This window comes from Crocuta crocuta, unplaced genomic scaffold (assembly GCF_008692635.1).
Source record: "Crocuta crocuta isolate KB4526 unplaced genomic scaffold, BGI_CrCroc_1.0 scaffold445, whole genome shotgun sequence".
Taxonomy (NCBI): domain Eukaryota; kingdom Metazoa; phylum Chordata; class Mammalia; order Carnivora; family Hyaenidae; genus Crocuta; species Crocuta crocuta.
Window position 1 is genome coordinate 2510067 of NW_027530847.1, and position 17277 is coordinate 2527343.

The window sequence follows — 17277 nt, forward strand, 5'->3', positions numbered from 1 at the left end:
CCCTTCACCGGGTATTCTTAAGGGCACTGTATTCATTTCCTATTGCTGCTATAACAAATGACTACAAACGTCGTGACTTAAAACACAGCTTCCTTGTCTCATATCTGGGGAAGTCAGAAGCCCAAAATGGATCTCGCTGGGCTGAAGTCAAGGTATTGGCAGAACTTTGTTACTTTCCTGAAACTCTAGGGGAAGATTCATTTCTCTGCCTTTTCCAGCCTCCAGAGGCTATTTTCACTGCATGACTTATAGTCTCTCACTCCACCTTTAGATCAGCAAGTTGGGCTGAGGGCTCCTCATGCGGCCACCCTTTCCCATCTGCCTCCCTCCAGCATGTACAGGACCGATTCCACTGCGTCCGCCTGGGTGACCTAGGATATTCTCCTATCTCAAGGGCAGTTAATTAGCAACCTTAACCCCATCTGCTAGTGTCAGATCTTTGTTCTGGAACCTCACACATGAACACGTTCTGGTTTTAGTATGCCGGCCTCCCTGAGGGCCCGTTACTCTGCAGACCGCAGGAACTTAGCCTACAATTTGCACAATGACCAGCAAGGGGCACAAGTGAGTTCCTTTTAGCTCCACAATCCAAATAAGCTCTCCATAGGCAGGGCTGACGGAGACAAACATATAGCCAGACATTTCCACTCTGCTCTGCTTTTATTGTTCTCCAGGAAAAGTAGAACTTGATTAAAACAACCCCATATACACTATTTTGTGTATTTTGCCAAAGCAGGTGGTGAGGCTGGGAAGCGGGAGGCAGGAAGGGGTCTGGGGGCATGGCCTGGGTACGGGAGCCTCAGTTCTCACCCCTGCCCAGGCCCTGAGATCCCGGTGTGGCCTTTTCCATCCTGCGGCCTCAATTTCCTCATCTTAAAAGTAGGAAGGGGGTCAGAATGGGCTCATCCAAGGGGAAGCTCTGGAGCCAAGCTGGAGACCGGGCAGAGCCCCCCGCCCCACCCCCTGCTCTGTGAGGTCACAGTGCCCACGGCTCCACTTGACTCGGCTACATGCCGCATGGTACCTTCCAAGGCACGCTAGGAGGTGGCAGCAGTGACTGCCTCTGCCCCCTCGCCGACTACCGGAGAGCCCCAGCACCGCTTCCTCTAGAGTTCCCAGACCAGGAGATTGATGCCGCGGTTCTCCAGGAGCCCCGGGGATCCGTGTAACCCGCCTCAGGATGCCAGACCCAGGAGGTGAGGACGGCAGCCCCCCTCTCTGCCCAGTTCTTTGCGGTGTACAAAATGCTGCCCCTTTGCCCTCTCCTTGGAGGTGAGCGGGCATCACCAGCTGCCCGTGACAGAGGCAGCTGCTGAGGTCAGAGAGGTCTGACTGTGGCTTTCCTAAAGTCTCCCAGCCAAGCGAGTGGTGGGGCAGTCACCCTTCAACACACGTTTATTGAGCACCTACTGTGTGTGGGCACTGAGCAGGGGGCTGGGGGCATAGGGCTGCGCCAGGTGGACATGCTTCCTGCCCTCATGGAGGTCACAGTCCAGCAAGGGAGACAGTAAATGGACGTACCTCTGCTGTCCGTCTGCCTACTCTGGGCCCCCAACATGGGGTGTATATCCCAAGAGAGTATACAAAACAGGGGAGCCAGTCAGTTAAGCCTCTGACTTCGGCTCAGGTCATGATCTCATGGTTTGTGGGTTTGAGCCACGCATCGGGCTCTGTGCTGACAGCCAGCTCAGAGCCTGGAGCCTATTTCAGATTCTGTGCCTCCCTCTCTCTCTGCCCCTCCCCTGCTCACGCTCTGTCTCTCTTAAAAAATAAAATAAAAACATTAAAACTCTTTTTTAAAAGCGGGTATACAAAACAATCCCTCTAGGGATTTGGGCCGGCATACTAAAAAAAATGAGGGCACAAAGCATTAGAACCTCAGCGTATATTTTTAGCTCATCCTCTTTTAATTCATAGTTCTTGAGAATGTATAAATACTGGAAAAAGTAAATAACATGTTAGCACAGTTGTACACATACATATATACATATGGTATTACATATATAATGGCCTCATAAATAAACATAAACACAGCGGGGGGGGGGTTTGATCATTACTGTTGGGGGACCATGGCCTAAAGAAATAAAGACAGTTTGTTATCTCACATACCAAGAAGTCCCAAGATGTGTGTGGCTCCAGAACGCGTTAATTCTGCAGATCTGCAGTGTCTCTTGAGATCCAGCTCCCTGCTGTCATTTGCTCTTCCTGCTGGCCTCCTGGCCACCACAGGCGGCCACCACGGTTCCGGGGGCACGGGGAAGCATGGCTGCATAGGGTGCGTGGAGGGTGGGCATTGCTTCCTGCGGGTCTCACTTTAGCAACGAGAAAGCCTCTCCCCCAAGTGCCAGACCTCCAAACCCAGCGCACCCCCACAGCTCACCCCGCGGAGCTTCCCCTGGCGCCTGCCACAGCAAAGGGACCCGGACGAGGACAGCAGGGCGTAGAGCCATCGGGATTGCCTAAAATCACACGGGGCGGGAGCGGCCGCGGGACCTAAGTCAGCCTTCCGCCGGCCGGCGAGGGGAGCGACTGGCTTTGAGGTGATAGCAGCACACTGGGTCCCCTCCTCAAAAGAGACTTGCGTTTGGGGTCGGTCAGACCCGGGTATGTCCCTGATTCGCAGGCTGGTAGTCTTGGGCGAACCTGTCTGCAACTCAGTCTCTCAACGTAGAACGTGAAGACACCATGTTTCTTGCAAAATTATCAGATGCAATTGTGAGTCTTGTTACCCCCAGGGCGGCCCAGCGAGGCCGGAACACCTGCAGGATGGAGGGGGACGCCGTGTCAAACACACGTGAGCAGGGAGGGAAGAGGGGAGCCCTGGGGTCTTCGTGAGCAGTGGGGGGCGGAGGCTCAGAGATGTCAGATGGGCAGCCCAGAGTCTCCTGGCAAAGGGCAGGCTAGGGGGCGGGGATGGCCGCAGCGAGCTCTGGGTGTCTGCAGGCACTGACGTGACAGCCCCGTGCTCTCCGCAGGTGATTCCATTGTGCTGCCCATCCGCATCAGTACCCCGGCCCCGAACCTGGCCCAGTGTGTGCTGGCGTGTATATGTACGTATGTACTGAAGAGGCGCCCTGGCCATCAACGTGGGCCTGGGGAGAGGGCCCAGCCTCAGGCCAGGCAGACCTGGGTGGGTAAGGCCTGCACTGGGCTGCAAGGGAGGGAGGGAACCCTGGAGGTCTTCCCAGCGAAGGTGGTAGGTGTGTCATTCCTTTGGTGGTTGGAGAGAGGGAGCAGGAGGGAGGCGTGCTGCTTGGAGCTAACTGTCAGCCCTCCCTACTCTCCTGCCAGCCTGGCCCCTGGGCCGGGAGGCCACTGGTGAAGCCACGGAATGGTGTGATGTGGTGCACCCTTACTTCGGGCACGTGGTCTGCCCACCCCCTAAAGATCGGCCTTCTATGTTAGTGTTCACCCACTCGCCCCTCCGTTTACTCATCACTCGGTCATTTCTCCAGCCCTCTGTCCTCGTATCCATCTGTTGTAATATCCATGCACCCCATTTGTTCACTAAGGGAGCCATCGGGTCACCCATACCCTTATTTGTTAATACTCACACCCATCCAGTTACCCACCCACCCTTCCGTCTGCCCATCTTCTCATCCGCCTTCCTATTCATCCACCTTCCAAACCATTCTCTCAGCATTCTTCTGTCCGTTCACGTATCTCCCACCTACTCGTCCATCCTGAATCCCCACTTTTTACTTAGCTCCATGGTGGGCAGCACTGGGCACCGGGGATGAATGGGACACGGACCCTGCCCTTGAGAAGCCCCCAGTGTCTGGGAACGGGCATTGGCACATCCCAGACTTCGAGTGCTCCGGAGTCACTGCTAGGTGGTTGTTAACTGCCGGGCGCAAGCAGTGCCCACCTCTGGGCCCTGCCCTCCCTCTGAGCTGGTGTTTACCCGGGAGCAGAGCAGGGCTACCCTGGGCTCCATTACAAGACTGAGAGGGTGTCCCAGCGTAGGGCACCGCCTCCTGCAAGGCTTGGTAGATGAGAACACGGCTGCAGCGACTCCTGCTCTCCTGCCTCCTCTGCAGCCTGGATCACCTGTCTGGCCTGCTTCCTGAGGACTCAGGCTCACCACATCCTGTTCAACAACTGCAGGTGGGCAGGGGAAGGCGAGGGGAGGGTGGCGGAGGCTGGGAGCATGCAGCCCGCTACCATGGCAGCCTCCTCACTGGTCTGAATGTCCCCGTGATCACCAGACCAGATCAGCCAGCCCAAACCTGGATTTTAGCGTATTCCCTCGCCTCAGAACCCACTATGGCTCCCCAGTGCTCTAACACCTTGGCCTGCAGCCTTCTGGAATCCTGCCCCGCCTTCCTTTCCATGCTGCCCTCCCTCTGCATCCTGCTGTGGACCCACTGGCCAGCAAGACGAGGCTCTCACCCCCCGGGCCCGCCGTTCCCACCCCCACCTCAGCACCTTGGCGCATGCTGTTTTTATTTCCTGGAATGCCTGTCCCATCCTTCCCCTTCAGTCGTCTGTCCCACACCAGCCCCTCCCAAGTGCTGCAAAGCTTTCCCCCTCATTCATTCATTTAGAGCGTGCATCCTAAACATCTCACTGCCTACTCTGGGCCCAGCCTTGACCCTCACCACTCCTGGGCTCCCAGAGAGGAAGGCAGGCAGACACAAACCCAGTGTTAAGGGTGGGGGTGGGCAGCGCTGACTCTGGAGGTCATAGGAGGAGGGGACGTTTGTCTGAGCTGAACTCCGAAGGGTGCGCTCACCAGGACAGATGGGAGGGAACAGCCAGTACGTAGCTGGAGACGGGGTGTGAAGAGGATGGGGTGGACCTCAGTGAGTGGATCTCTGACGGCCCCACATGCTGGGGTAAGAGCTCCGTTTCCTCGGGAAGGCTGTGCGGGCACAGCACGAGGTCAGCATCATGGAGGGGGTATCACTTCCCAGGAGGGTCCTGCCCTTCAGGGATAGAAGAGGGCAAGGGCCAGGCCAGGACTTGTTAGCCTATGCAAAGCCCCACTTCACCTTGACTGCTGCTTCTCTCTCTTCCAGATGCAGGCTGCTCTTCCAGAAGCTCATGGAAAAGACAGGTGTTCTCATCCTCTGTGCTTTTGGTACGTCTCCGGGGCCCTGGCCCATCCCAGGTCCCTGTGCTCTCGCCCAACCTGGGGAGGGAAAGAGTGAAGGCTGTGGCACTATGTGACACTGGGCAAGACACGGCCCCTCTATGAGTCTCAGTTTCCCCTCTGTCTAATGAGTGTTGCTGTGAGGATAAAATGAACTGATGACCAAGGACATTTTTTGAAAACTACAAAAAGCATTGAAAACTGTAAAGTTCTCCAACCACGGTATGATCATTATTACACATTTCTGATCTTCCGTGACACCTCCCACGTCACAGCTTTGCTTTCTCAAGCAGAGGAGTCTCCTCCCTCCCCTCAATCAAATACACTGGCCCAGCGAGCAGGGGAGCGGGGTGGGTGGAGAGAATGTCTTAAGAAATTAGAAATTCCTAGGAAACTTAACCTAAAAAATAAGATTTTTTAATATTTTTTTTATTTTTTTTATTTTTTTTATTTCTAGGAGAGAGAGAGACAGCGTGAGCAGGGGAGGGTCAGAGAGAGAGGGAGTCACAGACTTTGAAAGAGGCTCCAGGCTCTGAGCTGGCAGTCAGCACAGAGCCCGACGCGGGGCTCGAACCCACGAACCGCGAGATCATGACCTAAGCGAAAGTCGGACGCTTAACCGACTAAGCCACCCAGGTGCCCCAAAATAAGATTTTTTTAAATAACAGCTTTGTTGAGATACAGTTCACCTACCAGAAAGATCACCATTTTAAAGTATACAATTCAGTGGTTTTTGGTATATTCACAAAGTTTTGCAGCCATCACCATTATCAAATTCCATATTTTCACTACTCCCCCAAAAAATCCCCACCCATCCCAGACAGTCATTCCCCATCCCCCCTCACCCCAGTCTTAGGCGACCAACCACGAATCTATTTTCTCTGTCTCTATGGATTTGCCTGTGCCGGACATTTAATATAAATAGAATCATACAATATGTGGTCTTGTGACTTTTTTCACTTGTCATAATGTTTTCAAAGTTCATCCGTGGTATAGCATACATCTGCATTTCATCCTTTTTTATGGCTGAAAATATTCCATTGTATGGACATGCCACATTTTACTTATGTATCCAATGGTTGATAGACATTAGGATTGTTTCCGCTTTTTGACTACCATTAATAATGCTGCTGTGGATGATCCTATAAAACGTTTGTGTGGACATGTGTGTTAAATTCTCTTGGGCATCTATTTAGAAGTGGAATTTCCGGGTCTTGTGGCAACTGTATGCTTAACTATCTAAGGACTTGCCAAACTTTCCCCCAAAGTAGTTGCACCATCTTACATTCCTACCAGGATGTATGAGAGTTCCAGTTTCTCCACCTCCTCACCAACACTGGTTATTATCTGTCTTTTATGTTAGCCATGAAGTGCGGTACCTCATTGTGGTTTTTGTTTCATTTCTCTAATGACTAACGATGTTAAGCGTCTTTCCATGTGCTTATGGGTCAACTGTAGATCTTCTTTGGAGAGATGTCTAAATTTCTTGACCCATTTTTAAATTGGGTTGTCTTTTTATTTTTGAGTTATGAGAGTTCCTTGTATGGTCTGATATAGGTCCCTTATCAGATATACAATTTGCAACTATTTTCTCCTATTCTGTGGCTTGTCTTTTCACTTTCTATTGATGGTGTCCTTTGCGGCACAACTTTTTAAAATTTTGATTAAAGTCCAATTTATCTGTTTTCTTTTGCCATAGGTACTTTGATGTCAGATGCAAGAAACCAGTGCCTAACTCAAAGCTATACAAATTTACTCCCACTTTTTCTTCCAAGATTTGTATAGTTTTAGCCTTTACATTTAGGTCCATGATCCATTTTTTTTAGTTAATTTTTGCATATGGTGTGAGGTAAGAGTCCAATTTCATTATTTTGAATGTAGATATCCAGTTGTTCCATTTATTGAAAAGACTATTCTTTCCCTTATTCAGTTGTCTGGCACCCTCACTGAAAATCAATTGGCCATAAATGTGAGAGTTTACTTCTGGACTCTTAATTTTACTCCTTTGATCTATAGGTCTATCAGCTTGCCAGTACTGCCCTGGATTAACTGCTATAACTCTGTAATAAGTTGAAGTCCAGAAGTATGAGTTCTCTAACTTTGTTCGTTTTAATTATAGTCCCTACACTTCCATACGAATTTTAGGATCAATTTTTCCATTTCTTAAAAATAAAGGCCACAGGTATTTTGAGGGAGCTTGAATTGATTCATAAATGAATTTGGGGAGTCGTCTCACCTAAACAATATTAGGTTTTCCAATCCATGAACATGGGCTGTCTTTCTATTATTAATAGATATCTCTATGTCATCTTTAATTTCTTCTAATGATGTTTTGTATTTTTCAGAGTGCAAGGTTTACACTTATGTTGAATTTATTTCAAGTATCTTATTCTTTGAGATGCTAATGTAAATGGAATTGTTTTCTTAATATCATTTTCAGATTACTTATTGCTTGTGTTTAAAAATATAACTGATTTTCATACACTGATCTTGTATCCTGAAACCTTGTCATTTATTACTTTGACACTGGGCAAAACTCTCAGTCTTAGATACTCTAAGGTTCTATATGCAAAATTATGTCATCTGCCTTTTCTTTCTTTTTCTTGGCTAATTGACCTGACTAGAACCTCCAGGACAATGTTAAATAGAAATGGCAAGAGTAGACATAATTGTTTTGTTCCTGATTTTAGGAAGAAAGCATTCAGTCTTTTACCATTAAGTATGTTATTAGCTGGGGGGTGGGGGGTGTTCATAAATGAGCTTTATCAGACTGTGGGAGTTCTATTTCTGGTTTGTTGTTTTATCATAAACAATGAATAGGTTTTAAAGAGTTTTAATAATGGCTTGAATGGTAGGATTTCAGGTAACACAGAGATCATAAAATGCAGGGAACACCATCCCATTTTCTTCTCTTCATCGATTATCCCCAGTAGAATTGGAACAGGGGCAAGAGAGGGGACATGGATTATTTGGTTTACATGAGACACTTTACATATATGATATCATTTGATCACGAAGTGGATATTACTGTTATTCCCATTTTAGGAGGAGGAAATTCCCAGAGGAGGAAATTGAGGTCTAGGGAGATTAAGTAAATTCTTCCAAAGTTGCACAATGTTAGTAAGTGCCAAAGCTGGGATTTGAATCTAGATGCCTTAACTCCAGAGCCTCAGCTTTTAACCTTCTATCTTAAATGGCCCACTCTCATTCTCTTGGCCCCACAGCATTCTGGATGTTTTCTATGCACGTACCATCTAAAATGGAAGTCTGGCAGGTAAGTGTGTGCTCTCTTCAGGCCTCAGCACTGACTGGCCTCACCCCAACTAGCTGTTGCCTACAACGGCTTCTCACTCTGACCACATCTGGACCTTGATCAGTTCCTGACTCATCCCAGCCCCAAACCTCTGTCTTTGCAATGCCACCCACCTGGAACCTATCTCTCCCACCAAAATGTGACTTTAAAAGACCAGACACAGTAGTCCATCCTACAGAATGGCTCTCCTGTCTCTCCCTCCCAGAGGTGACCTATCTTTCCTTTATCAAGGCTCCTTCCTAAAGCAGAATAGTGAGGTTGGAACACAATTCTCTCTCTACTCAAGGAAGTTTGTTCTTCTGCTCAAATGAAATGAGACCATTTGCTTTGTGGATCCTGGGGAGAAAAGAGGAGGAAATCATGGCTAGAGCTCCCTGTCAGAGGACAGCAAAGAGTCTTAGAATGCCTAAAAAGAACGAAGATCTGATGAACTTGTCCCTCCCTCTCCCCTTCTCCCCTTACAAACTCCTTCATATCCTTCAAGATCCAGCTAAAATGTCACTTCCCCCAGAAATATCAGGTGAAGGTGGTGACACTCCCCTTTCCTCCCACAATTTTCTCTAATCGTGAATGCAATCATGACTATTTTCCCAACTATTTTGGGAGCTATTGAAGGTAGAGCCAGGTCTAATTCACTCCAGTGATGTCCACCTTAGGGTCGGGCAGAAAGTTGCCACTATCAGTGTTGGTTAACTGGATGATCAGCGTTGGTTAACTGGAATGGAGGGAGAATGGATGGGAAAATAGAAGTGATGGATGTAGGGATAGATGTATGGATGGATGGAAGACTGAATGGATGAGAAATGGACAGATGGACAGATGGAAGGGCAGAATAGATATATGGATGGGTGGATGGATGGATGGATGAATAGACAGATGGTTAATGGGAGGTTGGATAGATGGGAGGGTGGGTAGATGGGAGGATGAATTGATTGGTGAAAGGGTCAATATATAAGGTAAGTTAGATGAGTAGGAAGGTGGATGGATGAGGAAGGTTGGATAAATGGAGGAATAGATGGGTAGGAAAGGGTGGTTGGATGGGATGGTGGATGGATGTGGATTTGGATGGATGGATTTAAAATGGAGGATATACTGGATTTTGGATAGATGGTAGGTGAGTGGATGGATGGAAGAGTAAATGGGAAAGCAGATGAACGGATGGATTTACAGTTGTGGGAGAATGAATGGAGGAGTTTCTATTGGGCCCAGATGAGGCCATCTAAAAAAGATTCCTTGTTTCCTCAACACCCTACCAGGATGACAGCATAAATAGTCCACTGCAGAGCTTGCGGTAAGGAGAATCTACTAAATAGTCTTATTATCACCCAAAAACCAGAACTGCATCAAGGACCTGTAATATATTGGCTAAGAATGTATTGGCTCCACAGTCAGATCAACCGAGGTTTAAATCCCAGCTCCCATACTGCCTACCTGGCTAAACTTTTGCAAGTCACTTCACTTGTCTAGGCCTTTGACTCCTCATTTATGAGATGAAGCATAACATCCACCTTGCTCTGGGTAATTATGAATATTAAATATGTCAGCTGTCCTGAATAATTACTGGTCTATAGTTCACACTCAGCAAGTGGAAGCTGAGAAGAAACTTTAACCAACAAGATACCACCTGGTGACTTCATCCTTAATTGCAAGCAAAATACTCAGGAATATTTCGAAGGAATAAGTTGAGTTAAAGATATTCCAAGTAGGAGGAAGACCATGAGTAATGCTTTAGAGATAAGAACCTACTGGGTAGGGCCAGGGATGGGCCCAGAAGAGTAAGGAAATGTGTAGCTAGTTCTCTGTAGGCTGATTGACGAAGGTAGAAGCTGAGGGTGACAATAGCAGCATCACAAATCAGTCAGTCGATGTTCTACTCCCTCCTTGTAAGAATGTACCAGGAGAAGGTGCGGCATCACACTGGGGAAATCCAGGACCTCCGAGGTAACATGACCCAACTCATTGCCAAGCTCCAGTTGATGGAAGCCATGTCAGATGAGGTGAGATACTGGCCATTCCACTCCAAAACACCTGACTTCTTTGATGACCTTTTCCCTATTTCCCAAGTTTTGGTGGAGCACATCCTCCAATAATTTCCTAGGAAAGAGTGAAATAAGAGGCATATTAATTTGTTTAGAACTTGCACATTTGAAAGTATCTTTATTCTACCCTTTTATTTGATTGATAGTTTGGTTGGGTATAGAATTCTAGATAGGAAAGATCCCCCTGAAAATTTTGAGAGAATTCCACTATTGTGTTCTAGTTATATTGTTGCTGTTAAGAAGTCTAATAGTTCTCTTATTATTGATGCTATGAGTGTGATCTGTTTTTTTTTTTTTTTTAATCTCTGGGTGTTTGTATGATGTTCTTTTTATCCATAATGTCACATATTTAACCTGCTTGGGATGGGGTTGCTGAGCTTATTGGATTTATAGTATTTTTTTCAATAGTTGTTAAAAATTCTTAGCTATTATCTCTTAAAATATTGTTTCTTCCCCATTATCTATGTCCCCTCCTGGAACTCCAGTTATACCTATGCTAGATTGTTAGAATGTGTTCCACATAATTCTTATGCTATTACCTGGTGTGCTTGATTTTCATCCTTTTTCTCTATGTGTTCAAGTTTTGATATTTTCTATTCACATTTCTTCAAGTTCACCTATAATCCTGTATTCTGTTCTGTCCAATCTACTGTTAAAATTTCATATACGGCATTGTTCTAGAATATATATTTGATTCTTTTTCATAAACTTTAATTCTATGATGAAATTCTCCAACACCTTACCTATGTCGTCCATTTTTTCTTTTCTTTTATTGAACTTATTGTCCTAGCTATTTTTAAATCCTTATCTGTAAGTCCAATACCTAGATCATCTATGATCTTTTTCTATTGTTGTTTTTCTTTGGAGTATCAATCATATGGTCTTGTCTTTTCATGTCCAGTAATTTTTTAGTGTTTTTCTGGACTTTGTATACAAAAGAGCTCTGTGCTCCAGATAGGTATAACTTCAACTAGAGTTCCCCCTGAGGAAGATGAATACACTGATCACTTCTATGTAGATGTTCATTGAGCTGTTTCAGACCTGGATTGCAATTTGTGTAAGATTTGGTCAAAAGGTTTCAGCTTAATCCTTTAGTGTCCTTCCCATGAAGCTTCAAACTTTTGTTAGATGTCTTGATGGGAAAGACTGACCATATGCCTGAGGCTTCTCAAGTCTCCAATTAATTTTTTTTAAGTTTTTGTTTGTTTTAAGTTTATTTATTTAATTTGAGAGAGAAAGGGAGTGAGCACGAGTGGAGGAGGGGCAGAGAGAGTAGGAGCCAAGCAGGTGCCACACTGTCAGCACAGAGTCTGATGCTGGGCTTGAACTCACACACTGTGAGATCACAACCTGAGCTGAAATCAAGAGTTGGATGCTTAACAAACTGAGCCACTCAGGGGCCCCAATGTCGTCTCCTAGCCCTGCATGAGTGCAAAATCTCCCGCCCTAGTGGTAACCTTCTCTGCCAGGGGCAAGCGTGGATTCTCAGGCTCTGATTGTGTCCATAATTGGTGTAGTGTCCCCAGGTCCAGCTACAGCCTCTCTCTCAATATTCACCACTCCTTCTAGGGCAGCAGTTCTCAAAGTGTGGCTCCCATACCAGCAGCATCAGTATTACCTGGGAAAATGTTAGAAATTCAAATTAATGGGCCCCCTCAGACCTACTGAGGGTGGGAGCCAACCATCTGCCTTTCAACAAGCCCTGCACATGATTCTGATATATATACCAAGATGTTTGTAAGGTTTTAATCTCTCGCTTATTTTGTTTTGGGGTCTCCTCACGGAAAGGGGCTTGGTTTCCAAGCCTTGTGAGACTGGAAGTTTTAATACGTCTTTCAGAAGCTCTCAAGTTAGCTCTTCAGCCTCTTCCATAGTTCTGGGTTTCAGTTAACATCTTATGGGGAAAACTGTTCAGGGTTGAGGCTCATCAAGTCTCCAATTTTGTCCTTTTAGTCCCATGTGGCTATTAAAATCTTTGCTGCTATCTCTGACTCCAGACCCTCTGTCCTTAACTTCACTGAGACTCTGGTCCCACCTGTGACCCTGTCGTGGTGCACTGGAGGCACTGAGTAAACCCAGTGGGTGGGGCAGGGATGACACTGTGTCACCTGGGTGGTCTTGTGCCAGGACCAGCCATGGCCTCCACAGGCAGGGGTAAGCAGTCAGGGACAAGGGGCTACCTGCAGCCACCTGTCACCTGGTGCCAACGCACATGTGGGCGGGTCTGTAAGAACACACAGCACACGGCTTGTGTGTGTTTTCTGCCTTCTCAGCAAAAAATGGCCCAGAAAATCATGAAGATGATACAAGGAGATTATATTGAAAAGCCAGACTTTGCCCTAAAGTCTATAGGTAAGCAACTCCCCCTCACCGCCCCCACCCTACAATCCACCTGCCTCAGGTTCCTCAAAAACTCCTCAGTGGGTGGATTTCAGTTCTGGTCTGGTGTCCTCTCTGCTCCAGGGAAGTTCATGCTCAGAGCTAACCGTCCCCCGCCCCAGATGACTTTTTTTGCTGCAATTTTCTGTTTCCTCTGTCAGTCTAAAGACTGGCCATATAAAACACCCATACAGGCCCAGCTGTGGTTGGGAATCAGTGTTGCAGAAAACCGAAGCAGGGGGCTGGGATGGGAAGGACTGGGCAGAGGCCTGTGCGGGAGAGTGCTTGAGTTGAGGCCTGGCGAGGAGGGAAAAGTGCTCCAGACCCAGGGAAACCCACGTGAACGGGCCCCCTGTGAGGGGCACAGCAGGAGTGGGGGGGGGGCACATGGAAGGAGGAGCGGTGGGGGCGGTCAGGCAGCACCCCCTGCTCCGGCCCAGGGGCACGTGGGGTCAGAGGCCAGAGGCTTAAGCTCTTGGGGCCTCAGTCTCCCTCTCAGAGCCAGGCTGTCCTCCTCTGTGAAACAGGCATAACACCAGCCATGGCAATGAGAACGAGGCTGGCTGGAAGACCTTGATGTATTAACTCATTTCAATCTCACAGCAACCCTGTGAGGTAGGTGGGTGTTATCACTATTATGGCTTCTATTATTCTTCCCCATCACCCAGGGAATGTCTGAAGTTTGGAGAGGGCCAGTGACTCTGGAGTGTTCGCCCGGCGCAGAGTCACTGCCCAGTTTGACACCCTCACTCCCACACAGGGGCCTCTATCGACTTTGAGCAAACGTCCAGCACATACAACTACGACAAGGCTCGCTCCTGCTGGAACTGGATCCGGCTCTGGAACTACGCGCAGCCCCCCGACGTGATCCTCGAGGCAGGAGGGGTGGGGGGTAGGGGGGTCAGGGTCCTGGGGCCAGCACCTGGAAGCAGACACTGGGGGTGCACACAAAGCGGGTGGGGGCCCAGGGGGGGTCTAGTGATAGGAACAGGAGAGGGAGACGCGAGGAGGGCAGGAAGCAAGAATAGACAGCAGGAAACACTGCGGGGGGGGGAGGGGCTGGGCAGGAGCAGGGGCAACTGTAAGAGGGCCCTGCAAGACTTGAGAGCCAAGGAACCCTCACAGTCCCAAGCAGACCCCTGCCTTCCCGGCACTGGGCCGACGGGAAGATTCATTCTTACTGCCAGCAATCAGGGGAGCTTCCTGGAGTTGGTGGCGCTAAAGGAAGCTTTGTAGATGGAAGGGTCTGGCTCATCCAGGAGGCAAAGGAGGTCTAGGGAAGCCAGGGTGGGATGGGGAATTCACTTTCACCCACCTGCCCAGCATACCCTCTCGCATCTGCCCCGTCCAGCCCAATGTGACACCTGGCAATTGCTGGGCCTTCTCGGGTGACCGAGGCCAGGTGACCATCCGAATGGCCCAGAAGGTCTACCTGTCCAACCTGACGCTGCAGCATATCCCCAAGACCATCTCGCTGTCGGGCAACCTGGACACCGCCCCCAAGGACTTCGTCATTTATGTGAGCGCCCCCGCGGGGAGCAGCGCTTAACTAAGGGGACAGCCTCATCTGGTGGGGCTCCAGGCACCCTGTCTGCACAAGCAGGCTAGAGGGGCTGGAGGAGGCTTGGTTAAGGCTGAGAATGACCAGCTTCCGGGGCTGATCATAGCCTTTAAGGATAGGAGATAAACAGCCGCTTTATTTCAACCTAAGCCTTTCAGAGCCAATTCAGTCTTCAGAGATATTGATAAGGACACTGAGGTCCAGAAAAGGGTCAGGGAAACACCCAATCCTACAACTCAGTGGCATAGTTAGAAGAGAGCCCTCAGCCTTTTGATCCCCAGTCCAGTGCTCTTGCCTATCCATTCCTCTGTGCTGCACTGGAAAGGTGCCCAAAGAGATAGGGAGTTCCCCATCCTAGGAGGTATGCAAGTCTCAGCTGGAGAGGGGCAGTGCCCTCTGAAGGCCCTGCCCATACCTGACACTTTCTCCTTGGTTCTGATTCCACAGGGCATGGAAGGCTCTCCCAAGGAGGAGGTGTTCCTGGGGGCATTTCAGTTTCAGCCGGAAAACATCATTCAGATGTTCCCACTCCAGGTGCCAGAGAAAGGCTGCCCGTGATGAGCAATAGCGAATGTGCCCCACGTGCAGGGCCTTCCCCAGGGAACCCCGGTTCTTCCCCCATCAGCCTTGCAGTGCACACTTGCCACTAACTCCCTTGACAAACGAGGAAACTGAGGCTCAGAGCATGGAGCCACTGCTAGGGCCAAAAGGGAGGCCCCCGAGGAGACCCGTCCAGCTGCTAGCCGTGCGTCATCACCCTGACCTGCTCAGGAGCGCCCCCACTGCAAGTCCTCCCACGGACAGGAGATCTTGAACGGGGGACCCACTGGGCCAGGGTTGCTGGCTTCCAACTTAGCATCTCCATACTGGGAGGCCCCGTTGTCAGCACCTGATCTAACCACAGCAGGGGAAACTGAGGCCTGAAGGGGAGGGAGTCGGGGACAGAAGCAGGACACGGGGGTGGCTGCCAGAATGGCCCTGAGACTCAGTGGAATGTCTACACTTTGGAATCAGGCTGACACGGACACGAATCCTGATGCCACAAATCTGCATGATCTTAGACCATTCCCTTCATCTCTGGGCCTCTGTTTACCTTTGTATAATTCCCTGGAACATTAAGAGCATCCAGTGAGATCTCAGAGGCCAAGGCCTCAGCTTTTGCACCGGGCTCTATCCTCTCTCAGGGAGGAGGCATGCTCACCGAATAACTACTACAGGCCACCTAGCTCCAGGACCTTGCTTCATGCTCACAGCAAAACTGGAAAGCAGATATTACCCTTCCCCCAACCCATCTTACGGGGGGAGGGGGAGCGGGCGAGAACTGAAGCCCCAGGAGGGACAGAGACTTGCTCTGGGGTCCCACAGCCAACTGTTCAGGGCCCTAAGGCCAGAATACTTTCCCCATCACAATATATCCTTCTTTCTGACCTCAGCACCTTCCATCCCAGTCCCTGAGTATCAACTTCCTGTGTGGCTTCAGGACAGTTCATTCCCTTCTCTGAGCCTCAGTTTCTCCACCCATGAAACAGGAGGGTTCCCTTTTACCCCCAAACACCCGTCTGGACAGGCAGAGTGGAGGCCAACGGCCTCATGTCTGTGACTCTTCCAGAATCAGCCTGTCCGAGCATTTGGTGCCGTCAAGGTGAAGATATCAAGCAACTGGGGGAACCCACGCTTCACCTGCCTGTACCGAGTGCGCGTGCACGGTTCTGTGACCCCACCCGCCAGAGAGCAGGTGGATCAGAGCCCCTACCCGGAGAGAGATTAAAGTTTATTCTTCACAGTCCAGCCCAAGTCTGAATGTCTTTCAGCTCCAAAGAGTGAGGGTAGGCCAGCATGTGATGTCTGAGGCTACGTTTAGCAATTCTCAGTCGTGTCCTAAGTGTCCAGGCACCCTCACAATAGCCCCATGGGGCCCCATTTCACAGATGGGGACAGTGAAGGCTCTGAGAAAAAATTTGCCAGAGCTCACAACTCACAAAGGGCAGCACCAGGATTCAAACCCAGGCAGTCTCATATCTGTACATATGTCATCTCCCCAGCTTCAAGTCACGCTCTGCCCTGGACCCAGGGGTGACTTTGGGCAAGACCCAGCCCTCCAGGGCCTCACTCTCCCCATCTGTACAATGCGAACAAGATGATGGCTGTTGTATCAGATGAGGTGGGAGATGAGAAGTCCCACCCTGCCAAGCACAGAGTATTTCAACATCACACAGACCATTTACTCCATTTACCTGGAGCCTGTTTCAGATTCTGTGTCTCCCTCTCTCTCTGACCCTCCCCTGCTCACGCTCTGTCTCTGTCTCTGTCTCTCTCTCTGTCTCAGAAATAAAAACATTTTTAAAAAATGGGCAAAGGACTTGAATAAACATTTCTCCAAGGAAATATGCAAATGGCCTATAGCACACGCAACATCACTAATTATTAGTGAAATGCAAATCAAAACTCCAGTGAGATCCCACCTCACACCCATTAGGATGGCCACTATAAAATAAAACAAAATCAGCACTTATTGTTGATGAGGATGTGGAGAATTCAGAACCCTTATGCACTGCTGATGAGAATGTAGAATGATATAGTCAGTGGAAAATAGTGTGGTCGTTCCTCAAAATATTAAAAATAGAATTATCAGGGGGCACTTGGGTGGCTCAGTCCATTAAGCATCCAACTCTTGATTTTGGCTCAGGTCTCCATCTCTCGGTCTGTGAGTATGAGCCCCGCCCCGCGTTGGGCTCTGCACTGACAGCAAGAAACCTGCCTGAGATTCTCTCTTTCCCAATCTCTCTCGATCTCTCTCTGCTCCTCCCTCACGTGCTCTCTCTCTCTCTCTCAAAATAGATAAAATAAACTTAAAAAACATAGAATTACCATATGACCCAGCAATCCTGCT

At 49.0% G+C, this 17277-nt stretch overlaps 1 protein-coding gene across 1 annotated transcript; it reads left to right on the forward strand.

Moving 5' to 3' along the window:
- Window positions 1–1024: 1024 nt before the first annotated feature.
- SUN5 (Sad1 and UNC84 domain containing 5) lies at window positions 1025–16175 on the forward strand. Its single transcript, XM_077769401.1, has 13 exons — window positions 1025–1196; window positions 2736–2794; window positions 2976–3050; window positions 4041–4107; window positions 5022–5083; window positions 8320–8369; window positions 9665–9699; window positions 10297–10405; window positions 12721–12799; window positions 13587–13702; window positions 14178–14345; window positions 14835–14921; window positions 15997–16175. The coding sequence occupies exons 1-13, from the start codon at window positions 1132–1134 to the stop codon at window positions 16153–16155; spliced, it is 1131 nt and encodes a 376-aa protein (XP_077625527.1). The 5' UTR covers window positions 1025–1131; the 3' UTR covers window positions 16156–16175.
- The last annotated feature ends 1102 nt before the right edge of the window (window positions 16176–17277 follow it).